Below are 24,148 nucleotides of genomic sequence, written 5' to 3'. Positions count from 1 at the left end.
AGCAGAAGAAGTTTTTTCTTCTTCCTCTTGCCCTGGGTTGAGATCTAGGGAGAGGTCTGAGCCTCGAAGTCGCGAAAGGCTGGAGCGAACTTTCGAAAAGATGGATAGCGACGCGTCGAAGAAAATCGACATCGTCGGTGCTTCTCTCGCCCGTTCATGCCCTTCCTGGATAATCTACGAGATACTGGCTGACTTCGAATCGAATCTAGGGGACCGGACGTCGACCTATCGACATCCTCCGTGTCGTTTTTGAAGTTGGGAGGAGCAGGGAAGATCGAACGAGGGAGGGAGGGAAGAGCGAGGATGGTGTCGACGGAACTTAGAATCGTTTGAAGCGCGACTCAAAGGTCGTTGGAGGAGGTGGTGGAGGTGGAGAGGAGTTCCATCGGTTTGAAGGAGGCGGTGGCGGTGGTGGTGGAGAGGGAGGAAGGTCGCTTGGAGGTGGAGGAGGGGGTGGGAAGTCGTTTGGAGGAGGAGGAGGAGGAGGAGGGAGAGACGCGTTCCAGTTTGAGCGTTGCGAGGAAGATCCGTTTGAGGAGGAGGAAGGGAGAGTGATAGGCTTCATCGAAAACGAGGTAGCTGGTGGTGGTGGTGGTGGTGGTGGTTGATCCGCAGGAGGAGGCGGCGGAGGAGTAGGGTTTGAGGAGGAAGACGCGTCGATTGCTTCCGAATCCCACCTCGACCGCTTCAGCTTCCTCTCCCCGTTTCCTTCGAAGCCTGATCCGCGTAGAGAGCGTGATGGGAGAGGGGGAGGAACTGCTGCTGTCGTTGATTTGACGAACATCGGTGGAGGGAGGGCCTTCCGTTTGTTGCTGTTGGCTTCGAAGGGAGAATCCGACCGTTGGATCGAGGAGGACGTAAGAGGAGAATGATTGGGTGGTAGGAGAGTGTCGTTCCTTTGGGGAAGTGAGGATAGTTTGGAGAGCGGGTTTGAGGTTGACGAAGAGGATTTGGGAGAACGAGGAGGAGGAGGAGGAGCCGCGTCGATGGTTGGTGGCGGAGGAGGAGGAGGAGGTTCGTCCCATGCATTCGACGGAGGAGGAGGTGGTGGTGGAGGTAAATTGGACACTGGGAAGGGAGGCGGTGGTGGAGGAGGATCGTGATGAGGGTAGTCTGCTGTAGGAGGAGGAGGTCCTGGTGGTGGAGGTGGTTTCGACGTCGCTGCTGTCCGATCCTCGCTAGTCGACGCGCCGGTCTTCTTGCTCCCTCCACCACCTCCCCAGCTCTCCTTCGTCGGTACCGAGAAGCTAAACTTCGTCCCTCCAGCCCCTCCCTTCCCCTTCTTTGTTCCTCCTCCAGCCTTCTTCGCTCCTCCAATTCCAACCACACCTCTCGCTTTCATCTCCCGTTCCATCTCCTTCTCCTCCCTCTTCCGTTCCTTTTCCTTCCGCTCGTCGACAGTCTGAGAACCTGTGGCTGATGCTCGATGAGATGCTGCGAGTGCTTTGAGACGCTGTGAAGGAGGAGAGGACGCGAAGGTCAGCACGACGCGTCGAAAAAGATGAGAGAGAAGATCAAGAGCGATAGAAGACGAACGATGACGTGCTGATGATCATAGGAGTTGAGATGGGAGTCGTACTGGGTTACAGTAGTGTACTGCTTGTCGCAAGGAAGGCAGCTGTACCGAGAAGAGGTAAACAAGGTCGGCCTTCGAACCCCAGCTCACCGTCCTCCATCCTTCCACTCGTCGAGACTCACTAGAACGGCTTCAGAGACACGGCAATTTCCTGCTTGATCTCAAGCTTCTTAACTACCTCCTCCTGAGAAAGGATCAACCAAGAAAGACTTCGGTCAGCGTCAGAGAAGGAAAACCGAGGGAAAGAGACAGCTGAACTCACGACTCCCTTCCCTCTCTCGCTTTCCGACTTGCCAGCCCATCGCTCGCTCTCCATCTCCCTTCTACCCTTCCCAACCACCTCGTCAATCACCCTCACATCCTGCGAGAACTTCCCAATCCCGAGACCAGGAGTGGAAACGACCATCGGGACGGGTTGAGTCCGACCTGGAGGAGAGGGAGAGAGGGAGGGAAGGAGGTCAATTTCGTTGAGCTTTCTTAGCAGTTTCATAGCACCCAGCTCCTTCTAGCCTCAAGAGACTGATACGGAAGACTCACCATCTCCACTGACCCCTAATCCCTGTCCTGAACCCTTCCATCCCATCTTCTGAAGCAGCCGGTATCCCTTGTTGTCGTCGGTGAGCTCGGTGTTGAGGTCGACTCGTCGATGAGGAACGGACGAGGACGAGCTGGGAGGAGGAGAGAAGGTTCGCTCATCCGAGGAGGAGTAGAGGTCGCTGGAGTCGTCGTTGGGATCCTCGATAGGTGGATTGAAGGTCGCGGCGTCCATTGAGAGGGGAAGGAAGGAGAGAGGGAGGGAGGGGCGAGAGTCGGGTCGAGCTCGAGCTTGAGGAGTGAATAGAGGGGAAGGACTTTGACGAGAGAACGAGATGGATACAGTAGATCTTGAGCGAGTTCAGAGACCTTTGAGTTGACTGGTTCTCGAGGACGAAAGAGTTGGAGAACGGCTGAAGCAAAGAAGAGAAAGACAAGAGAGGTGAGCTCGTTCGTCCGGCCGTCTGCCCTTCCTTCCCTCTCAATGAACTCACGAATCAAGTCGTTTCTTTAACCCACCAGTTGACGTGACTTCTACTGCCAGATCGAGGATTCGAAAACGAGGAGGAGAAGGGAAAGGGATGCTGGTCGTCGAGGCGCAAGAAGGAGCTCGCTGAAAGTGAACTCGTTTCGCTTCCGTTCGAGGTCGACCTCCATCCATCAGCATCTCTTTCTTCGATCCCAACTCTTCGACGATTGTCTTCCTCTTCCTTTTCTACCCATCGCAACAAAGAGATCGATCCTCAGCTTCTGCGACGCTTTCACCATCGCCAGGCTCCCTCACGTCCTCGAGCTCCGCGCCTCTCGCTCCCTTCCTCTCTTCCCGATCGAGACCTCACCATATCTGGACTGGTTCCTCTGGGGGATTCCCTCTACACAAATAAAACTTCTATCACTGCTCTTTTCGTTCTTGTTCTACGTATATCTCCTCCTCCGCCTCCTCCTCCTCAACCAACGCGTCTGAACTTCCTCCTTCTTTCCCCCTTTCAGCCCTCGTTTCGTAGACGCTGATCTTCCCACTGACGCTGACAGAGGAGCTGGCCTACTCCGTCCCTACAGTACCGACCTAAAAACCTCTTCTCGCTACGCGTTCGTCTTCCTCCTCCTCAACAACGACGCAACTTGATTCCAAGCTCCTTTGGGCTCAGGAGGAGCAGGCTTCCAATCCTCGTCGATCCTCTTGGCTACTCGAACTTCGACGGGTTGGTTGACTCGAACGTTGAAGAGGGAGTCAGGAGCTCGTCTGCGAAATCATACCGACGAGGGCAAGGACGAGATCGATCAGTTCCGTCTCTCTCCTTTTCCTTCCTGCTTCTCTCTACACCCGCCTCCACCCAAAACTTAACCCAGCCTCGTTCCTTAGAACTCACCCTTGGTTGATAGCTTCCAACAACTCCCTGTTCCCAGGCTGATCGTACCTCCTCAACTCCCCATCCTCAATCGAGAATCCGTCCCTCCAGAACGTCAAATTCCTAACCGCAACCTCCTCTCCAGCATCTTCCCCGTTGTCTGCAGCAGCGAAGAAGAGTCCTACGGCAGTCTGAGAGAAGCGAAAGCAGAAAGGGGGAGGAGGAGAAGGTGAGCCTTGGAGGTGACGAGCGAAGTGAGGAAGAGGAGAAGCGAGAAGGACGAGACCTACTTTTAGGTCTCCTTCAGCTTGATTCAGATATGATTGAGCTTCTTTAGGTGTTGATGAGGTCAAGCTCACGAACTGGGCAATCTCTGAAGGAAAGAGAAACGAGCAGGGAGTAGGAGAAGAGAGAGGTGAGGCGGAGGTCAGTGCATCAGTTTCGAATTCGATGGCCCTTCGTCCTGATCTTGCAAACCTTCCAACATCTTCTCGAGGAGAAGGTAAACTCACGGTCGTCCATGGTTTCGAGAGAGATGGTGGTTGAGAGGCAGCTCGAGTTTGAGGGTTCAATCAAGGGAGGGATACGCTCGCTCCTCCGGGGCGTCTCCAGCCGGGCAATTGAGAGCTGCAAGGGGTGGATTGGAAGAAGGGAAAGGAAAGAAGAAGCGAGAGTGCTAGATGACTTCTTTGGGTATCTTGGGCTTTAAACCTGGTTGGTACTTTGTTGCTGCTCGTCGAAGAGAGCGAAGAGAAAGACGACGCATCGGGCTGGTCTCCTTCATTGCGAGAGAGATCTCCTCTTGCTTTCTCAAAACTCATCAAAAGGTCGTGAGGTTTGAGTCGAACGTGGGGGCGAAGGACGTGGATAAACGGCTGGAGCAAACGAGGAAAGAAAGAAGAAGGTGCACTCGTTCGTCCCGCCGTCTGTTCTCTTCCTCTCCCCTTTTCCGGTCTCTCGAGGGACTCACAAACTAGACCACGATGTTGTCCTGAATGAAGGGAGCGATCATCAGCTTCTGCTGTGCTTCGACGACTCTCGGTCTGATCGTTCGTGCGACGCGTCCGGGCTCTCTGTTTCTTTCCCCTCTCCTCAACCTCGAGACTAAGTTAAATTTCCACCAACCATCAGATCTGCTCCAAGAAAAGAACGCGATCAACCTCTCTCCCATCCAACCCTACCAACCCACCTCCCAACTCCCTTCCCACTCCTCCAAACCTCCTCCGTCCAACCGCCCTCCCCTCCCTCCCTCTCACTCCCCTCCTTCCTCACTACCTCCAGGAACCCCTCCACCCCTCCACCCTCCAGGCCAAAGTACAGCACTTTCGCCGCCACCAACACCAACGTCCCATCCTCCCCTTGCTCTCCCATCCACCCCTTCCTCGTCGGATAACTCGACTCCCTCAACAGCGTCGTCAAAGGCTTCAAGTTCAAGCTCTGGTAGACCGTCTCGCTCGTGAGGATGAGATCCATCTTCCCTCCTGGGCTGGGAGGGAGATTGAAGGAGGACCAGGATCCAGAGAAGAAGGAGAGGTGGATGTTGCGTTCCGAAAGGAGGGAGAGGAAGGAGGAGAGGGTCGAGGAGGGGAGAGGGAGGGAGGAGAGGAGGTCGGAAGGATGGAAAACGGGGACGTGGGAGAGGTCTTCGTCTTCGGAGATGGGCGGGAGGTTGGTAGGGACGGGAGAAGGGGAGTCGGGAGGGGTGGGGAAGAGGTGGCGGAAGGTGAGGAGGATGTTGGGGAGGGTGACCTGAAAAGTGACGCGTCGAGGTTTGGAGATCGGTCAGTCTGAGCTCGAACAAGAGTTGAGGAGCGAAGATCAAGAGAAGATGTAGAGTAGGAAAAGGTGTTAGACTCACGAGCTGCAAGACGAGCTTGTTGTAGTCGAGGAGGTAGAAGCTCGTTGGAGGAGGAAGAGGGTCGGAGGGACCTGGCGGGGGTTTCGAGAGAAGGACCGAGAGAAGGTAGAGAGTAGGGATGGATGTTCCACAGCCGACCTGCAACAATAGAAGACATGTGAGTCAGTGGGAGCCTTGGAAGTGAAGAACAGTGACGAAGAAGCGAAGGTAGAGGGAGGAGCGGGAGGGAGGGCGGGAAGACGAGGTGAGCTCGAGCTCGACGTCTCTGAGGAAGAACGCTGAGCTTCCTGAGCTCGAATCTTCTAAATATCGCAGCGCTCTGCTGTAGTCCCCGTTTCTCTCCGAAATTCAGCTCGAAAGAATCAAAAGAAAAGCTCTCAAACTCACCTCCATGACACTCTTCCCCTCGACAGCCCTCCAGCCCTGCTCCTTCACGACCTCCCTGCTCAGCACTCCCACCAGATCCACCGCACACTCCCAGGTCTTCAACCCTCCCTCGTATACACCCTTCACCAAATCTGTTTCGGGTCCCCAAGCTTCCTCGTCCTCGTCCGCTTGATCTTGAGCTTCTCCTCCTTCCGGCAGATCGACACCCATGCGTTGGAAGCGAGCATCAAACAGATCTCTTCGAGCGAGAGGAGAGAGAGGAGCAGGGAGGGGTAGAGGGGAGTAGGATATTTCAGCGGGGAGATGGGAGATCTATAGAGAGAGGAGGGAGGAAGAAGGGAAGGAAGGAGGAGAAGAAGGTGAGCTTCGACTTTTTCCGTTTGAGCTCGATTCAAAGAGCTCCTTAGCGACGAGAAACGTAAAAGAAAGCCTAAGAACTTACAAGATCCTTGAGTAAGATCTCCTGGAAAGGTTGGGCTGGAACAGGAGCTTGTTCAGGTTCTGGTTGAGCTGTAGAAGTGGAAGCCGAAGGAGGAGGAGGGGGGGAGGACATTTCGTCGTCCGACTGGTGATTCAAACCGAGCTCAAGTTCAGCTTCGATGCCTCCTCGAGAGTAGATTTTCAAACGGAGAGACTTACATCCAAGTCGAGATCGAAGTCAAACTTGAACATCTTGGAGCTAAAAGGGTTATGGGGGTTGGGAGGGAAGCCGTTGCCGACTTGAGCTCTCCCTCTTCGACTCCGCGAAATGTCGAAATCCTTCGACTCTCTTGACCTCTCCTCCTCCTTCCCTCTCCTCTCCTCCAACCGTCACCTCGACACCCAACTTAACACCACTCCTCCCTTCTCCTTCTTCTCCTCTCCACCTCCACTCTCTCAGAAACATGGCTATCGACAAGAAGGGATCCGGACGAGGCAAGCAATGGCCTACGAAACCCGCTCCTGCTGGAGAAGACGGTACTCCCTCGACCTCCTCCTCCTCCGCTAAGCAGCCAGCTCAGAAGGCTTGGTCCAAGCGAGTCCAGGAAGCTCCTCAGCCTCTCTCGGCCAAGCACATCGCCGCTGCGAAGGAGAAGAAGAACCCCGTCAAGGCTGCCGTTGCGAAGGAGGGAGGAGCTGAGGCTGAGGTCAAGAAGGGATCCAAGAAGGTCGCTGCCGTCGTTGCTGCTGCTGAGGAGGAAGTTGTCGTTGGAGGATCTTCTCCTGCCGTTGCTGGTGGAAAGAAGAGGAAGGCCGCTGCTGCTGGAACCGAGGAGGAATCTACCGTTGTCGCTCCCTCCCCTTCAACCTCCAAATCCGCCGCCAAACCCTCTCCCTCAACCAAGAAGGCCAAAACCACCACCACCACCGAAGCCTCCTCCTCCAAATCTACCAAAAAGTCCGCCGCCGCTCCCGTCGCCTCCAAGGCCAAGCTTCACTTCCTCAAGGACGACCCCATCCCTCTCCTCAAGGGACTCGAGACCCAGGCTACCCAGGCCGGCTACCACTCTACTTCCGAGGACGATGAGGACTCTTCGGACGACGAGGACGAGAGCGACGGAGAGGGAGCCGATAGTGGACCGGTCGAGGGGATCGAGTTGATGAAGTTGCCGACGATCGCGAAGGACGATGCGAGTGTGAAGAGGAAGTTGGAGAGGGCTAGGAAGACTGGGGTACGTGCATCTTCTTCTCGACGTTGTGCTCACTGGTCTGTTGGTGGCTGGTGCTGAGTCGGTGGTCGGGATGGGGGTTGGGTCAGGGAGCAAGGAGGGACGGAGGGAGAGAGAGAGGAAGGAAGGAAGAAACGCGCGTGAGCTCGAGCTGACCTTTGTTTTTTGCATTTTGCTTCGTTGCTTGTGATCTATAGGACAAGGAGAAGGGTGTTCTGTACCTTGGACGAATCCCTCACGGATTCTACGAGACCGAGATGAAGGCTTACTTCTCCCAGTTCGGAGACGTCGAGAAGATCAGGCTTGCGAGGAACAAGAAGGTTCGTTTCGACTCCCTTTCTGATCACCATCCCTTCCTTCTCCCCTACTTCCCACACCACCTTCGACCTCACCACCTGCCTCTTCACACCGACGAACCCTTGCTCTCTCCCTCGCCCTTTCCCTAGCTCCTCCGACGCGCCCAAAGCTGACCTCCTCTTCTCCTCCCCCTTTCTTTTCTCAGACCGGAAAGTCGAAACACTACGGTTTCCTCCTCTTCGAGTCTCTCTCCGTCGCCAAGATTGTCGCCGAGACCATGGACAACTACCTCCTTCTCGGTCACATTCTTCGATGCAAGGTGAGCTCAAACCCCTCTCCTCTGGACGCGCACGACTCGACTCGAATACTGACTCGGACTTCCCTTTGACTGCTGTATAGGTCGTTCCCAACTCTGAGATCCACCCTTCGCTTTGGGTCGGAGCCAACAGGAAGTGGCGAGCGGTCCCTTCCGTTCGACTTGAGAGGGCGAAGTTGGAGCAGGTGCGTTCAGCGTTTCTTTCTTTTTCCCTCTTCTCTGTTTCTCTCATTTCCTTCGACACAACCGCACTCGCTCCACCTATTCGTTCATCACTTTCTCGTCTATTCTATCTCACTCGACCTCCTCAACTCAACACCCTTCGCTCAAGTCGAATCTTCATATCCCGACGCGTCGCTGACCTTTTCCTTTTTCGTTTCCCTTTTTCGTTCCAGCCCCGAACCAAGGAGCAGCAGGTCAAGGCTGAGAAGCGACTTCTCTCGCGTCAGGAGGCTAAGAAGGCTAAGCTTGCTGAGTTGGGAATCGATTACCAGATGGAGGGCGTCGAATACGTGAGTCTCCCCTCCCTCTCGCCTTCCTCCTTCGTCGCTCGACTCAAGCCGAGCCCCAAAGACGACGAACTGACTCCGTTCTCTCGCTCTTGTTTCCGTTCTTGGGATAAACAGAAGCAGTCCGCTTAAGATTTCTCTCGTCTCTTCGTTTCGGTTCAGTCTTGCTTTTCGTTTCGTTTTGGGTTCGGTCGTGGATCTATTTTTGCATGGATATGAGCACTGCTTATTTAGACAACACATCTGCTTGGGTATGCAAAGAAACGGTGAGAGGGAGGCGAAGCTGGTGAGATGAGAAGAAAGTTGGAAGAGGAGGGTCGAGGCAGGACTACCGACTCGACAGAAGAAGATCGTGATAGAGCGAGAGTGGGAGGACTGCTGGCATCTGGTATCTGGTCGGCTGAGCGTCATTCTTAGACGCCTTCGTGCGGCAGGAAGAAAAGAACGGAAGAAAGAAAACGGGGAGGGAGGGGACAGAAGGGAAATCGAGACGAGACGACGCGTCAGATTGAGAAGGGAGAGAAAGAGAGCCGAGATGCGATCGGTGGTATGAAGTTTCAGTAGTCGGGCTTACCGGTACTATCCGAATGCCGATTCGTCCACCCTTCTCCAACGAAAGAGTCTCAAGCTTCTCCAAAAAGGAGAAATGAAGAAGACACGAAGAGGGAACGTTCGTTTCCTCCCTCGTGAGTTATGCTCTAGCTATGAACGACCCTCAAAATCTCATAGAAGCGATCAAGTCTTCGATAGAGAGAGGAAGAGACGCGAGAGAGCAAGGGCAGGGAAGAGGAAGGGCGAAGCCGAGTCGCGACCGCTGAAGCGTCGAGTTCCTCTGCGTGCGAGCTGGTCACTCTTGGAATCAAGAGAGTTGGCGAATACACGCAGGACACGTCGAACTCCCAGCGGATGTGCCCAGCTGTTGAAGCGGACAAGAAGATAAACGAAAGGGAAAGGGCCGCGTGCGGTCGCACGAAAAACGGTTGAACCACGGAAGTGACGACTCTCCTCGAACCATTGACCATTTAAGCTCTCATTCTGGAAAGTTTTGTTCCTGGATAGCTTGGCTGGTCGACGTGGGAGGAGAGAAGTTTCCTTTGAAACGGGAAAAGGCCGAGGCTCGGACGCGTCTTGAGAAGATAACCGACCTCTTGAGCCTTCCCGCCGTCGACGAATGAAGCACCATTAGGACGGGAGATTCAAAACGTTAGGAAAGCTTGAGAGAAGGGATGAATCCCAAAGAATAATCCGAAGAAGCGGTCCGAAAACGGCGACGCGTCGAAAACGAGGATGGAAACAGCGTGGACGGGATCCGTCGTTTGATTCCTCGGAGCAATCCTACACCGAGTTAGAAGGAGTGCTTGTTGCTTCAGGCACCCAAGCAACGACAGATCTCCTTTTCTTCCGTCCCAAACGAAACAGATAGCGTTTGACGTCCGTTGTGGAGATGCAGCAATGAGACTGACACTTCACAGCACACACCTGAACACGTATCTGAATTGGCTTCAGACGAGAAGCTGCTCTGCCGAAGGAAGAGAGGAAAACAAAAGACGCGTCGCGTTGACCAAAACAAGCTCAACCTCTGTCAACACGTGCTTCCCGTCTCCGCTCGCCGGCTAGAACCTCTTCTCGGCGTAGAAGAACATCCCAGCAGCGGATGGGTGTGGGGAAGGGGCGAAGAAGGAGATTCAAGTGACAGCGACGAAGAAGCGGGGGATGGAAGCTGCGACGCGTCTGAGGTTTCAACTCCTCTCAAGCACTTTCGCAGGGCCGAAGTCTACAGTAAACGATAATAACGATCCATACTCCTGCTGCTGAACCTGATCGGATAGAGAAGCGAAAAAGGCGTCCGTACGCTCGAAGTGAGACGCGACGGCCGCCTGATGCACTTCCTTCCCCCCATGCAGCAGGTGAAGCACCGTATCCGGTCTCGTGTAGCATTCTTAGAAAGATAAAGAAGTAGAGCAAAACAATGAAGAAAGACAGAACAAAGGAGAGAAGGAAGAGAGGAGAGGTGTGGAAAGAAGATCGAGGACGCGTCGTCGAATCGTCTTCTTTCAAGACGTTGCTCTTGGATCCGCCCTTCGAGTCAGCCAGCTGGACGAGGTGAGAGATCCAGGTGAAAGATCCGAGTGGAAAAATTCGAGACCACGCCGGAAAGAAGTGCGATCCGAGATGGAAGGGGGCGAGGTTCGGAGAAAGAGAGGAACGAACGAACGAAAGCACGAGAGAGACGAATGAAGAACGAGAGAGAGAGAGATCAGAGCGAGAGACTGAGACAGGTCCCAGAGAGAGGGAAAGAAGACGAGTGAAAAGTTTTACTTCCCTCCCCTCCGGCTGACGACTTCCCAACCCCCAGCGACTACCACAGATCGCACTCCCTTTCCCTCCCAGGCGTGAGAAGAAGAAGCAGCATGGCAGCGAGCTTCACACGTCCGAAAGGGAAGAGAAGCTTGCCTGTGGCAGGTAGGAGGAGCTCGGAAGAGGGAAGCAAGAGGAAGAGGAAGAGAAAGAGAAAGGGAAGAGCCGAGGAGGGGGGGACGAGGTCACTTCGCCCTTCCTTCCCTCCTTCCTGCTCGAGAAACCTTGAGACCGAATTCTGACGTCCCGGAAGTCTATCCCCACTCATCTCAAACCTGTTTCCCATCTAACGAGAAACGAAGGGTAGAGATGGATCGAGAGAGAACGTCCAAAGGGGACAGAAGGAAGGTGTCGCTCCACCAACTCGCGAATCGAATCGAAGAGGTCGTTTCGTTCTGCTTGCTCCTCCTTCTCATCCCACTCGTAGGAGCAAAGCCAACCCAACCAATTGGAGATTTAGCCAGCTCCAGCATCGTGGTTTGGGAGGGTAGGAGGGAGGAGAAACGAGGGAAGGAAGAAGAGGAGGGAGGGAGGGAAGCTAAAAGGAAGGAGGCGAGGACGCCGTCTTCACGATCTTCGACTCTGTTCCTCCTACGAACCAATGAGATTGAGGCGAAGGCAGGGCCAAGCAGACAGACTCGTGGGCTCAGGAGGCAGAGACGGAGACGAGAGGGAGGGGGAATTCGAATGCTCGTCGTTGGAGGTCAACTCTTCCGAGCGCGACAATTGAATTCGAGTCTCGTTTCGTTTCCAAGGCAAGTGGAAAAACCTCTTTGTTCGTCAAAGAAAAGAAAATTTTGAGGCTTCGACTGACTGAAAAAGGGAAACTTCTCAGCACTCAGCAGCTGTTTCTTTCTTTCTCCCTCTCCCTCTCTCTCGTCTCAAACCCAACCAAAAACGTTTCATCCAGAACCTCCCTCTCAAATCAACCCCCAACGACCCTCTCCTCGAACCCCACCACCACCTCCCTCCCTCTCTCTCCCTTCTCCTCCTTCTCGTCCCTCTCGACCCTCAGCGTCCTCACCGTCTCCCTTTCCAACCACCGCTCAGGCCCGTCGCGTCGTTTGCGTCGGAGCTCGTGCGGGACGTGGACGGCAGGGAGCGAGTGGAGGGTGGTGGTGATGGAGAGGGCGGAGAGGGGACCGCCTGGGAGAGCCGGAACAAAAGGGGGTTGGTGGGGGAGAGAAGGGAGGGTGGGTGGGAAGAGGGAAGGAGGGAGGAAGACGCGTCAGATTTGGGTTGGGTTTGAGAGGAGGAGGGAAAAAGGGGAAGAATTGCAAGGAAAACGAACCGTAAGCGGGTGAGATACCGGTGTCGATGAGGAGGATGGTAGCGTTGCATCTTGTGACGATTCCCTGCGAAGAAACGAACGACGCGAAGGAGGGAAAAGGAGGAAGCGGGAACGACGCGTCAGTTTTCCATCGGCTCCTTCGTCGTCTGCCTCCTCCCTTCCCTGCCTCAACCTTCCCAAACCACCGAACTCCCAAAAAAAGATACTCAAACCCTCTCTCTCTCAACTAACCTCAAAATTCGGCGTATGCCCCATCACCATCCTCCTCACTCCGACCTTGCTCATCATCTCCCTCGCCTGCTCACAAACCCTCTCCTCGTCCTGATCCAACGCCCACCCTCTGTACCAAAGCACTCCCTCTCCGCCCCAGAGGTCCCTTTCCTGCTGCGTACAGGTGGAAGGAACTCCTGGGAAGGCGTTGGGAGGGTGAGGAGGAGAGGCGGCGAGGAGGGATTGGAGGAGGAGGGAGTGGGCGAGATCGTTGAGTTTCGAAGGGTAAGGGAGGAGGGAGGAAGAAGGGGTGGAAGGAGGGAGACCGGCGTGGAGGAAGGAGATGGCCTGGGTCGTGGTAGAAAAAGGGGTCAGAGTGGAAGAAGGAGAGAGAGAGAGAGAGGCAAAGAACGAACGGCGTGAGAGAAATCGGACGAAGGAGGTTGAGCGGGAACCGCTTGAGCTTCGAGGAGGGAAATTTCTCGAGGATCGTGCAGCGGGACTCGAGCCGTTAACGAGTAACTGAAACCATACAAAACGAAAGGAATCTTGTTTAAGCTCGTCGAGACAACAACAAAAGAAACGCTCGCTCGCTCACTTGGTCAACCACGTCTTCCCTAACCATCCCTCAGGCGTCAACGCTTCTCTCCTCTGCTCCCTCCCACCCCAGGTAGCGATATCCTTGTCGGTCACGTAACGCCAGTCTCCCATTGCGTTCATGTACTAGTATCAACAAAAACGAAAGCGGGAGTGAGCTTCTTCGAAGCGAAGGAAGCGAAGAGAGAGAAGGAAGGGATTCGGGATCGAGGAGCTCACCTCATGATTCCCCAACAGCGAATGAAACTTGCCTCCCTGACTCTCTGCATCGTTCCTCAACTCTTCGAAGTACTTGTAGAGAGCGATCGTATCCGTCCCGCGACTGATACCGAAACCGAAACGAACGAAAACGAAAGAAGGTCAGAAAGAAGTTACGACTGAACTTCCTCCCTCCCTTTCCTTCTGCTACTCACTCAACGATATCCCCGGTCTGAACCAACGTCCCCCTCCCCAACACCCACCCGTCCCTCTCTCCTCCTATGACTCCTGCCATCCTCAGCACTCGTTTGGTGACGGCTAAAGAGCCATGAAGGTCCCCGACGGCGACGATCTTGTGGGTCGAGAGGATCGGAAGGTCGAGAGGAAAGGGGGATTCAAGAGGGATCGAGTACGGGTTGGAGGAGGGGGAGAAGGTGGAGAGGAGGTAGAGGAGAGGGAGGGTGACGAGGGCGGAGAGGAGAGTTGGGAGAGGGGAGGGAGCCATGGCGTGAGGGTTGGGAAGGAAGGAAGGGAGCCGGGCGTTGAGCTTCGAGAAAGGTCGTCGTCAAGGGAGGTTTGTTGTTGTTTTGTTCCGGGTTTGTTTTCTTTTACTCGCTGTTTCACTCGAGTTCGATTCCGAATATAGATATAAAACGATCACCCCTCTAAAAAAGGTCTAGAACCTGATCTCTCCACAAACAGCGACATGATCACTCGCGCACTTCCCCTTCATCGGCAGACCAGGAGCGAGATCCTCCGTCCTGTGAGGACGAAGATACGCTGTAATTTTCGGGGCTGGTTGGCCGGAGAGAGGGGTGGGAGGGAGGAGGAAGATGTAGTCTGTAGAAGCAGGGAGAGGACGAGGTTAGTTTGCGAGAGAGAGAGAGAGAGAGAGGACGCGTCGCAAAGAGAGGACGAACCGAGGGTGAGGTGCCACAGCCTGCACGAACCAACAGAAAAAGCCAACGTCAGTTTCGAAGAGGATGAACAAAGAGGGTTGGTTCGTGCGGACTCACGGCGTATAACTCGTCCAATTCGGTTCTCCCCATCCTTTCCCGTCCCTCTCCAACCCTTCGCCCTCCAGTCTCCCACCGAACGTCCTCCCCTCCTCCTTCTCCCTCTCCCCCATCCTCCAAGCCTCATCATACAAACTCTTCACCTCCCCTCCACCCACAGCGTAAAGCTCCTTCAACTCCTCGAAACTCAGAATCCCATCCTCCTCCGTCGGACGCGTCGTGTCCTTCATTCCCTCGCCTCCCCCTTCACCTTCACCTTCGCCCTCCCCTTCGTCGTCGTCGTCTTCGGGCACGGTAGGAGCAACAGCATCGGGAGGGATGAACTCTGGGATTCCTTGAGGCGGAGAAGGGACGTGGGAGCAGATGTGAACGGTGGATTTGTGGATTTGCGCCGAGTTGACGAGGTTGGAGAGTTGGGAGGCAGTGGGAGGAGTGGAGGTGAGGAGAGAGTAGGAGGGTTCGATGGGTTGGGAGTTGAAGTCTGCGGGAAGGAAAGGTGAGTTGAGGGAAGAGGGAAGGAAGAGGAGGGGAACGGACAAACCTCCTGCCATAACGCAAGGCCAATCTCCCTTCCCGAGGGATTCCCTGAAGCGAACGACTTCTCGAAGGAGGATCCCGAGTTGACGAGCTCGTTCGTAGGTGTAGAGAGGGTGCCAGAAGAGATGGGTTGTCAAAGCAATCTGGTTCGAACACGAAAAACACTCAGTCAGCGACGCGTCTCCTCTACCCTTCCTTCTTTTCTCTCTTTGGACTCACCACCCCACCCCCACCCTCCTTCCTCTCCAACGCAACCATCAACCCAATGTTCTTCGTCTCCCTCGTCCCACCTCTCCTCCTCTTCGCCTCCCCGTCCCCTCGAACCTCCTGCTCGTCGAGAACGATGACCTTCTCCTCTCCGACTTTGGCGAACATGGAGGATCGGTAGAGGATGACGAGACCGTGAGCTTTCCCGCGACCTTTGGCTTCGACGTGGGAGTAGGCAGGGAGGTGAGGAAGCATGAAGGAGAGGCGGTCGACTTCCTGTGAGGCGCAGAGGGAAGGAAGAAGGTGAGCTCGAGGAAAGCGAGGTGATGGAGGAGAGAACGAGGAACCTGGAGGCAGAGGATATCGGTTTGGAAGGAAGAGAGTTCCGAGATGAGCATTTGTTGACGGTCGGACCATTTCAGGCAGTCTGGGTCCGAGAAGGAGAGAAGAGAGAGGCAAACGTGAGCTTCGATGAGGAGGAGAAGGAGAAGAAGGACGAGACCGTGGGCTGACCTGATCCAGGAAAGAGTTCTCGGCCTACAAAACGACAGCGCGGAAGATACAGTCAGCTCTGAGAAGCTACTCTGAGCTTTATGCGCTCTTGAGTACTCACGAACAAGCGTCTGAGCTAGCATCTACGGGAAGAATACGTAACGACGGAAGGAAGGTCAGCTCGAGCTTTCCGCCTTCTCCCTTCATCCCTCCGAGCTCACCAACACGATCTACTCACGTTCCAGCTCCCAATCTTAACCTTCCTACCTTCCCCAGTCTCCCCATCTCCAACATTAACCCACTCCCTAGTTAAAAACTTTCCCATCTCGAGCTGCTCCTTCGATCTCTTGATCGGACCTCCTCCGTTCGCTCCTCCTCCTGGGGCTGAAGCAGCAGCAAGAGCCTTCGCGACAGCTCTCGCGAGCTTTTTGGCTTCCTGTTCCGGAGTGAGCTGAGGTGAGAGCTTGCTCCCTTTGGGTGGTTTGGAGCCAGGGGCGATGGGAGGAGTTGAGGTCGAGGAGGAGAGGGGAGTCGAGGAGGAGGACATGAAGGAAGAGAGGCGATGGAGTTGAAGGAAGGGCAGCGATGGAAGCGAGGGAGAGGAGGAGGAGGAGAGGCGAAGGAGACGGAAGGGAGCGAGCTTGAGAATGACTAGAAGTGGAAAAAATTGGAGCCGAGGTGATGGGTGCGAGTCAGAAAGAAAAAGGGAACGAGCAGAGCCGGAATGAGCTCGTCGAATCGACTCCTTCTCTCCTTCCAACTCCATCTTGCTTCTTCTCGTTCCTTTCTCCCTTCTTTCCTCTCCTCTGTCCCATCCAGTCCTCAACGAGCACCGCTATCCTTTTGTGAGTTCTGATCTCTCATTCCCGTCCAGTAGAAGGAGAAGAATCGAGCGGAGCTGACGACCACTTCTCCTCCGTTCCCCGAACAGATCTACCCTCTCCCTCCTCCGTCCTCTTACGCTCGATCCAGGGCTAGAACCTCCCTTCAGATTTCTCTGAACTCTACCCCTCGTATTGGGTGCGAAGTTGAGCGGAGGTCGCAGAGCGAGTATCGAGCAGCGATCGCTCCCAATCCGGCCACGGTGGAGCTCTTCTTCATCCCCTCCACCGCTCTCCCTCGACCATCTCCCCTCTTCTCTCGTCAGACGGAGAAAAGAGCCGAGTTGTTGAAGGGCTGCGTACAGGGACGTCGAACGAGCGGTCTCCAGTCGTCCTGGAGGAGTAGAAGAGGAAGTGACCTCGCAGGAAGGTCACTCCTCAGCTCCTTCCTCCCCCTCGTTGTCTTCCATCTCTCTTCGTTTCTTTTTCCTCTGGCTGCCCTCTTTCGAGCTCTCTCGACTAGCCTCGGATTATCTACTCCTTCCCCTTTCGGACGTGTGAAGCTCGCAGAGTATTCTGTTTCTTCTCACGCCTGGGAGGGAAAGGAGTGCGATCTGTGGTAGTCGTTGGGGGTTTCGAAGTCGTCAGCCGGAGGGGAGGGAACGGAGAATTTTCCACTCGTTTTCTTTCCCTCTCTCTGGGACCTGTTTCTGTCTTTCACTCTGATCTCTCTGTCGCTCTGCTTTCCTCTCTCTCTGTCATACTTTCGTTCGTTCGTTCCTCTCTTTCTCCCGAACCTCGCCCGTTCCATCTCGGATCGCACTTCTTTCCGGCGTGGTCTCGAATCTTTCCACTCGGATCTTTCACCTGGACGTCCCACCTCATCCAGCTGGCTGGTCTCGAAGCGCGGGTCGAAGAGTAACGTCTTGGTGAAGCAAACGAGCCGACGACGCTTCCTCGATCTTCTTTCCACACCTCTCCTCTCTTCCTTCTCTCCTTTTTTCGGTCCTTCTTGATTATTTTTCTCTACTCCTTTATCTTTCTACGAATGCTACACGAGACCGGATACGGTGCTTCACCTGCTGCATGGGGGGAAGGAAGTGCATCAGGCGGCCGTCGCGTCTCACTTCGAGCGTACGGACGCCTTTTTCGCTTCTCTATCCAACCAGGTTCAGCAGGAGGCGTATGGATCTCCTTTCTCGTTTACTGTAGACTTCGGCCCTGCGAAAGTGCTTGAGATCGCAGAGGAATTCAAACCTCAGACGCGTCGCAGCTTCCGTTGACGCTTTTTTGTCGCTGCAGCTTTGATCTTCATCTTCACGTCCTTCCTCTACTCTCATCCGCTGCTGGGATTTTCTTCTACGCCGAGAAGAGGTCCTAGCCGGCGAGCGACGACGGGAAGCACGTGTTGACGGAGGTCGAGCTTGGTTTCCATCGACGCGACGCGTTTCTTCCTTTCCTCCCCTTCTCTCCCCTTCGTCCCACCCACTCCTCGTCCAAACATATCCAGATAGTGTGTATGTTTTCCCTCCCAGGAGCGCATCGTTCGCATTGCGGCATCTCTGGCGAGGGACATCGAACGCTATCTGTTTCGGTTGGACGACAGGAGAAAGGGCTGGAGAAAGAGAGCTGTCTGTCGTCGTTTTCCTCGATAGTCAGTGACGACGAGAAGGGTAATCCAGTTTATACCCATGTTTTGAAGTACCGCTGGATGTCCTGATGATATATAGAAGACGAATCCCGAGTCTCGAGGCTGCTTCGTGTTTTCTCATTCAACGCGTCGCTGTTTCAAAACGTTTTTTTGAATGTTTTTTAAGGAGTGATCCCTCTTCTAGGATTCTTCTCTTTCCAAGGATGCACCCTATTGACTGGTAGCTCATCCATGGAAGTGAGAAAGGGCCCAGACGCTGACGTTCTCGAGACGTCCTCCCATTTGCCGTTGTTCGTCCCGAAAGAGACGTTCACTTCGCTCCTTCTGCATCATCCGGCTCAGCTAGCTAGAGATCGCATACCCCTGATCAACGCTGGTCGGAGCGGGTGAGAAGGAGAGTCGCAATGCAGAGTGCCATTCTTTTCAGCTCCAGCTTTCTTTTCGGAACGTCGAGCCCTTTCCCTTCCACTCCCTCCATCGTCTGCCAATTATCTTTGGGTACATCCGCTGACGTCGCTGGTTCTTGCGTGTGTTCGACCACCTCCTTCCAAAAACCAAGGAGGTGGTCAGCTCACGCGTGGGACGACGCGACGCTTCAGCGGTTGAGCCTTCGATTCTGAAGTTCTGCAGTGAACGCGAAGATCGACTGAAACATGTCCTAGTTAAGGTTTCGAAACGTTTATCTCTATGAACGAAACAGCATAGACGTTCAGTTTTCTCCATGCAAGCTGCATCGAGCATAAGCTCACGCCAAACCTCATCTTCTCTGATCCACACGATCTCAGTATCGTCAGCACCTGGGCGAACCGGAGAGGGAGGGAGGGAGGGAGGGAGTTTGAGGAAGGAACAGTTCAGAGGGATTCGATCAGCTGGGTACCCTTCTTGTGAGTCTCTCAGGCTTTGGAATATTTCCTATAGGGGTCAGAGGACAGATGTATTTGTTCACCTGGAGTTTAAAGGGACGCGTCGAACGAGTCGGGACGAAGGGAAAGGGGCGAAAGGAGGGAGGAAGGAAGGAGTTGCTCGAGCTCACATCTCTTCGAGAAAGACCTCCTTCCTCCGAGAAGATACTGACCCGAAGGTTCTCTCGCTTGGGATTCTAGTTAGCCTGAAGCTTCCGTTAGAGGTCCTGACACTCTCCCTCGCTCGGCCTTGCGGAAGAAGCAGTTCGCTCTGTTCCTACCCCTTCCAGATCGATGCTGAGCTCACTCGTCGCCTTTCCTCGGCCTCCCTTGACCTCTTCCTCCCTCTCTTCCAGCTCAGATCTGTACCCAGACCTCAACCTCGATCGTTCAGACTCTGGACGAAATTCAATCAACTTGGTCGGCCTCTCTGCGTACCCCTAGGAGAGCTAGCTCCGCCCTAGTAAAACAACGCTCCCCTCCCCTCCCCCTCCTTCCCTCTCTGCTCTTCCACCCCTCACCCTCCACCACCACCTTATGTCCTCTTCTTCACTATCCAAGTTCTTCAATCGCAAGTCCTCCTTTTCGCCTCACCGGCCTTCCTCCGATACCCCTCCTCCCCCTCCTCCGAAGGATCCTCCCAGCCCTCAGCTCAAGCCAAAGAAACCGAGTCCCTCTCGCCCTCCTTCCTCCTCCTCCAAAGGATCGGATCCCGACGAACTGAAGGTCTCTCCCTCCAAGTGGACCGAGAAAGGAAGCTCCTACACGGTTTTGAACATCCCTGGAGTTGGCATCATCCATGGAGGAGGAGGAAGTCCGGAGAGCAAGAGAGGTAGGAGTCCAGGATCAAAGGTCAGTCAGCTCGTCTCTTCTTTTCTTCCTCTCTGACTCCCTTCAAGACCAAGTCTAGAAATCAACTGATCGTTCGCTTCGTCTCGTCCCCTATATCTACCTCTCCTTTTTTGTCTCCTCCCGCAGAGCACCCCTCTTTCACGCGTCTCAACCGCCTCTCCCCATCCGAGCCCGCTCCTTCTGCCTTCGTCTTCCACCGCCCTCGCAGCCCCAAGATCTCGAGCGACGTCTATCTCTTCGATTTTGGCAGCATCAACGGCCACCGACTCGACCGATCTCACTCAAGCTAAGGCCTCAGCAGAAGCGGCGATGGGCCACATGGAATCCGTCTCTTCGATCCTTTTCGTCGCTGGGTTTGGAGCCTCGGTTCTTGCTCAGGTTGGGGGAGTGGTCGGTGGAGCGGTGATCAAGAACTGTATAGGTGTGATCTCGGATGTCTGGGATTCAGTAGTGGTGAGTCTATCGAGATGAGACAGGAAGAATCGAAGGGAGACAGACGACGCTGTTGCTGACCTTCCGTTCGCGTTTCCGCGTCTCCTCCTTTGCAGGCAGTTCAGACCAACAAGCTCTCAAGCTTCCGACTCATCGAAAGAGCTTCTCGGATCGTCACTGCTCTCGTCAACCAAGTGGCCGCCAACGAATCTCATCTCAAGAAGGGAAAGGGAGGAGACGCGTCCGTCGACGCTGGAGGGTTCCTTTTCATCAAGAACCTCGAGGAGCTGCTTGGGTGGGTCCCGATCTTCCAAACGGCGGAAGTCTCACATCTGACTGATACGGTTTCTCTGCGATTCGCAGTAAACTCAACGAGATCTCCTCGTTCATGAAGAAGCAGACGACGCGTTCTTTTCTCAAGCTTTGTTCGTCCTCTCCTCTCTTCTCTTTTCGGCTCTTCTGCTCCTCCGCTCCGACACCAAGCTGACCTCGGAATCCTTCAGATCTTCGGTCGAGCGACGATGCAGCCAGGATCCAGTCCTTCAACGTGGACCTCGGCGACATCATCGACGTTTTTCAACTCCAATCTCAGGTCGATACCGCCTACTTCCAACTTCAAATGACTCAAGACTCCAAAGCCGACGTCGCTCTCTTGCTTGAGAGAATCAGTCGAATCACCAAGGAAACGGAGGACAAGAGGTTTCGAGAGCTGGAGATCCGAAGTGGGTTCATTCCCTCGCAACTCAAAACCTGTCCGTATCTCGGATACTCGAATACTGACGAACTTTTGCCTCCTCTTTTATCTACAGACGGAGAGATGGCCGAGACCGTCAAGACTCTCCAGCGAGCTCTCGATCGACTCGAGCCGTCTCAAGTCGACAACGACGCGTCTCACGTCCACGAGAGGTTCATCAAGTCGGGACTCGACATGTGTATTCGGAGATCTAACGATTCGGCTTCCCAGGATGCTGTCCCAGACTGTACGTCGCATCTCCTCGCATCGTCCCGTTCTCCAATCGTTGACGAGCGTCCCTTTCCTCTTTCGTTGTTTCCGTCAGGGACGATCACGAGCTTGGAGGTTGAGCATCTTGAGATCATCGAGTCTGGATTCTACTCGGTTGTCTGTGAGTATCTTTCGTTGAGCGTCACTTGGACTTTGAAGAGGGTGAATGAGCCGAATTGACGCCTCGCTTAATTTGGTCAGGGAAGGGACGTTGGCGAGAACAGGTCGTCGCTATCAAAGAGATGGGGAAGGGGACGAACAAGGAGCTCTTCTTGAACGAGGTCAAGATCTGGAGGAAGCTCAGATACCAACACGTTCTTTGTGAGTCCTTCTCCTTGCTCCGTCTTCTTCCTCGGAGCTGACAGTGTCTCTTTGATCAGCCTTCCTCGGAGCCTCCTCGACCACTTCGCCACCTCCTTACTTCATCGTCTCTCCGTACCAAGAGAAAGGAAATGTCCTTCGATTCCTGTCTCTACATCCTCAGGAGTCTCGACTTCGAATCGTCCGTTCCTCTTCGTCCTTTTTACCACCTCTCCGACTGCCCGTCTTCCCAGAACAAAACTGACGCCTCGTCCTTTCTTCAGATTCACGAGATTGCCCTTGGAATGGATTATCTTCACTCGAGAGACGTTATTCACGGCGACCTGAAGGTGAGTCGTCTCGTCGTGATCTCTTCTCCGCTCTCATTCTAGCTCACCTTTCTTGTTCTTCAGGCCAACAACATCCTCATCGATGCGGACGGACACGTTCTCGTTACAGACTTTGGACTCTCGTTCATCAAACAGAGCATCTCGTCGACGAGCGGAGACGTTCGACCAAACGCGGGAACGCTTCGTTGGATGAGGTGAGTTTCTCGAGCTTAGACCTGTTTTAGCCGCGATCTAACGCATTGCGCACGCATTTACAGTCCCGAAAGGATCGTCACTGGAGTTCTATCCCGATCAAGCGACGTCTACGCGTTCGGGATCACCTGCGTCGAAATCCTTTCGAAAGAAGTCCCGTTCGGGTTCTCAGATGAGGCTGAGATTCGACGAGCTGTCGTTGGTACGTCGATCCGTTATATCCACGAGTCAGAGACCGAAAACTGACTCCCGCAATCTTCTATGCACGCAGAGGATCAGCGACGTCCGGTTTTCCCCAAGGAGACGTCTCTCTCTCTCCAAACCCTCATCAACTCTTGCTGGGTGCAAGACCCGGTGGCTCGGCCCTCTTTCGGTCTTCTCGTCAAGCAAAGCGGTGTTCTTTATCAAGGGAGACGCTACGCGGAGTTCGAAGAGAAAGCAGCGTCTGGTTTGGGTTTGGATTTGGGAGGAGGAGGTGCGTCGGCTTTCTCGTCGTTTCCAGACCGTCTTTGAAGCTGACCTTCCACGTCGTCTTCTGCATCTTAGGACCTCCTCTCGTCGCTGCTTCCATGTCCTCCTCATCTTCGTCTTCGACCTCCTATCGAACGGCTCACGACGTCTTCGTTCCGGAGCTGCAAAGGTTCGTCCTCACGTCTGCTTCGCTTTACACGCGTCGTTTCTTCCGAGCTCACAAATCCTCCCTTTCCTATCTCGTACTAGTATAATCTCTCCCGAAGGAACCATCACCGAACTCCCCGATACAGGAGAGAACTTCGAAGGCGGCAGTTCTTCGAGCTCGAGTCCCGAATCGCCGCTCTCCCTCCCTGGACGAACCTTCAAGGAGGTCCTCGAGTCGACCCACAAGTCTGAGAGAGCTTACCGACACCATCTCGACCACATGTTTGACGATCGACTATGTGAGTCCTGCCTTTCGAGTCGCAGAGCAGGGCGTTCGTTCTCGTCGAAGCTGTCTTTGACGCGTCCCGACCTCTCTGTCTTTCCAGCTATCCCTCTTTGGACTCCCACTCCTGTTCCTCTCGGAGCAGTCGGATACGTCGATGGAGTTGGATCTTTCGTGAACCTCGTCGACGTGAGTTTCGCCTTCCTCTCTCAATCTCGAAGAGAATCGACGAAGCTGAACTCGTGTCTGTTCCTCGTTCTCTCAGATCACGGAAGACTCTCGACTCGCTCGAGACCACCGCAAGGTTGTTTCTTACCCCGACGTCCTTCACGACACTGTGCGCACATCTTCATTCCCTCTTCTCCCTCTCGAGCTGCTGACCTTGCCTCCTGATCGTCTCAGTTCGGTGATCGTTCCGTAGGAGGAATAGACGTTCAACTCCTCCCTCCCGTCTCTGTTCGATTCGCTCGTCGGAACCACCATCAAGCATCAGTCACCAAGGACGTGTCTCGTCGAGTCGAGTACCCTCTTCGGAACGGAATGACCAAGTCGGGGTTGGTGATGGAAGGGTGCGAGTGCGAGTTCTTGAATTCGTTCTCCGCAGCGAGGAGGTACCTCGAGGACAATATCGAGGAGATCTTCAAGGTGAGCTCAGCCTATTAAACTGTAGCTTTCACCAAGCTCCATGGCTGATTCTTTTCCTCCTTCGACTTTTCGTTACAGCTCCATTCCCATCGACATCGAGAGCTCACCAAAGATCGAATCATCCTCGTCGTCGGAAGCATCACTGCTACAGATTGGGCGGCCATGGTCTCTCATGGACCTACTGGGTACGTATACACTTCCTCCTCTCCCTTTTAAAGCCAATTCTCGAGCTGACTCGTCTCCTTCGCTCGTTTCCAGATCCGCGTCGTTCAACGTCCACTCCGACCGACCTTCGAACGAGCCCTGGGGGACTTGGACGACCACTCATCGCAAGATGAGTCAGGATGGCTCTCGTACTGCTTTAATGAGCAGCCTGGACGAAGAACCGAAGCAGTTGTCGTGCAAGGTGTCGAGGGTTGGGTGAGTCCGATTTCCGACGCGTCGAAGTTTGTTTTCGTTTTCCGCCGGCGCTGACTCCCTCCCGTTCCCGTTCCCCGTTGTTCGTAGCACACCCAAAGCAGCAGTCATCCTCGCTCGTCTCCGATGCGTCGAAGGGAAGGCGACTCTACAATAATCGCTGCTCTTCCGCTCCCTTTCCCTCTCCAGCTGCCTCTCCCCTCTTTTTCTTTCCTCCTTTGGAATCGCTTCCTTCTCCTTCTATTTAACGACCGGACTTGCCCCGCTTTTCACCCTCTGTACCACAAGGAATCGCATGTTG

At 54.5% G+C, this 24,148-nt stretch overlaps 7 protein-coding genes across 7 annotated transcripts; 2 read left to right on the top strand and 5 right to left on the bottom strand.

The window, feature by feature from the left end:
• Nucleotides 1–319: 319 nt before the first annotated feature.
• On the bottom strand, nucleotides 320–2,345 carry BDY24DRAFT_419176 (uncharacterized protein; the record flags this gene model as incomplete). Its single annotated transcript, XM_076643943.1, has 5 exons — nucleotides 320–1,453; nucleotides 1,537–1,618; nucleotides 1,699–1,760; nucleotides 1,839–2,002; nucleotides 2,114–2,345. The coding sequence occupies 5 exons, from the start codon at nucleotides 2,343–2,345 to the stop codon at nucleotides 320–322; spliced, it is 1,674 nt and encodes a 557-aa protein (XP_076492305.1).
• A 680-nt stretch (nucleotides 2,346–3,025) lies between these two features.
• Nucleotides 3,026–3,981, bottom strand: BDY24DRAFT_445162 (SEP domain-containing protein; the record flags this gene model as incomplete). The annotated part of the gene is made up of 4 exons (XM_076644898.1): nucleotides 3,026–3,353; nucleotides 3,481–3,650; nucleotides 3,819–3,832; nucleotides 3,972–3,981. The coding sequence occupies 4 exons, from the start codon at nucleotides 3,979–3,981 to the stop codon at nucleotides 3,194–3,196; spliced, it is 354 nt and encodes a 117-aa protein (XP_076492304.1). The 3' UTR covers nucleotides 3,026–3,193.
• Nucleotides 3,982–4,570: 589 nt separating this feature from the next.
• On the bottom strand, nucleotides 4,571–6,417 carry HPM1 (protein-histidine N-methyltransferase). The gene is made up of 5 exons (XM_076642857.1): nucleotides 6,344–6,417; nucleotides 6,147–6,269; nucleotides 5,705–6,016; nucleotides 5,318–5,455; nucleotides 4,571–5,208 (listed from the first exon to the last, which is right to left on the bottom strand). The coding sequence occupies exons 1-5, from the start codon at nucleotides 6,374–6,376 to the stop codon at nucleotides 4,615–4,617; spliced, it is 1,200 nt and encodes a 399-aa protein (XP_076492303.1). The 5' UTR covers nucleotides 6,377–6,417; the 3' UTR covers nucleotides 4,571–4,614.
• Nucleotides 6,418–6,429: 12 nt separating this feature from the next.
• BDY24DRAFT_404361 (uncharacterized protein) lies at nucleotides 6,430–8,715 on the top strand. The gene is made up of 6 exons (XM_076642493.1): nucleotides 6,430–7,356; nucleotides 7,551–7,673; nucleotides 7,856–7,969; nucleotides 8,050–8,151; nucleotides 8,362–8,478; nucleotides 8,593–8,715. The coding sequence occupies exons 1-6, from the start codon at nucleotides 6,589–6,591 to the stop codon at nucleotides 8,605–8,607; spliced, it is 1,239 nt and encodes a 412-aa protein (XP_076492302.1). The 5' UTR covers nucleotides 6,430–6,588; the 3' UTR covers nucleotides 8,608–8,715.
• Nucleotides 8,716–11,696: 2,981 nt separating this feature from the next.
• BDY24DRAFT_240601 (Metallo-dependent phosphatase-like protein) lies at nucleotides 11,697–13,746 on the bottom strand. The gene is made up of 7 exons (XM_076636713.1): nucleotides 13,345–13,746; nucleotides 13,151–13,253; nucleotides 12,933–13,057; nucleotides 12,751–12,856; nucleotides 12,356–12,682; nucleotides 12,125–12,188; nucleotides 11,697–11,979 (listed from the first exon to the last, which is right to left on the bottom strand). Exons 1-7 carry the CDS (start codon nucleotides 13,632–13,634, stop codon nucleotides 11,759–11,761), a joined length of 1,236 nt encoding a protein of 411 aa, XP_076492301.1. The 5' UTR covers nucleotides 13,635–13,746; the 3' UTR covers nucleotides 11,697–11,758.
• A 59-nt stretch (nucleotides 13,747–13,805) lies between these two features.
• On the bottom strand, nucleotides 13,806–15,928 carry BDY24DRAFT_419171 (Endonuclease/exonuclease/phosphatase; the record flags this gene model as incomplete). The annotated part of the gene is made up of 9 exons (XM_076643942.1): nucleotides 13,806–13,969; nucleotides 14,050–14,069; nucleotides 14,146–14,626; nucleotides 14,687–14,825; nucleotides 14,902–15,165; nucleotides 15,237–15,316; nucleotides 15,403–15,426; nucleotides 15,503–15,524; nucleotides 15,620–15,928. 9 exons carry the CDS (start codon nucleotides 15,926–15,928, stop codon nucleotides 13,806–13,808), a joined length of 1,503 nt encoding a protein of 500 aa, XP_076492300.1.
• A 3,523-nt stretch (nucleotides 15,929–19,451) lies between these two features.
• On the top strand, nucleotides 19,452–24,148 carry BDY24DRAFT_404344 (protein kinase family protein). The gene is made up of 21 exons (XM_076642492.1): nucleotides 19,452–19,607; nucleotides 19,734–20,060; nucleotides 20,156–20,334; nucleotides 20,403–20,464; nucleotides 20,543–20,761; nucleotides 20,849–21,019; nucleotides 21,098–21,163; nucleotides 21,244–21,363; nucleotides 21,423–21,544; nucleotides 21,627–21,692; nucleotides 21,756–21,886; nucleotides 21,950–22,086; nucleotides 22,156–22,359; nucleotides 22,431–22,524; nucleotides 22,605–22,801; nucleotides 22,889–22,974; nucleotides 23,051–23,122; nucleotides 23,188–23,430; nucleotides 23,509–23,615; nucleotides 23,689–23,850; nucleotides 23,938–24,148. Exons 2-21 carry the CDS (start codon nucleotides 19,917–19,919, stop codon nucleotides 24,002–24,004), a joined length of 2,649 nt encoding a protein of 882 aa, XP_076492299.1. The 5' UTR covers nucleotides 19,452–19,607; nucleotides 19,734–19,916; the 3' UTR covers nucleotides 24,005–24,148.

The sequence above is a fragment of the Mrakia frigida genome (assembly GCF_051309035.1).
Source record: "Mrakia frigida strain ATCC 22029 unplaced genomic scaffold BDY24scaffold_51, whole genome shotgun sequence".
NCBI classification, from domain to species: Eukaryota; Fungi; Basidiomycota; class Tremellomycetes; order Cystofilobasidiales; family Mrakiaceae; genus Mrakia; species Mrakia frigida.
The sequence above is the reverse complement of the archived record's forward strand: the minus strand, read 5'-3'. Positions and strand labels throughout refer to the sequence as shown.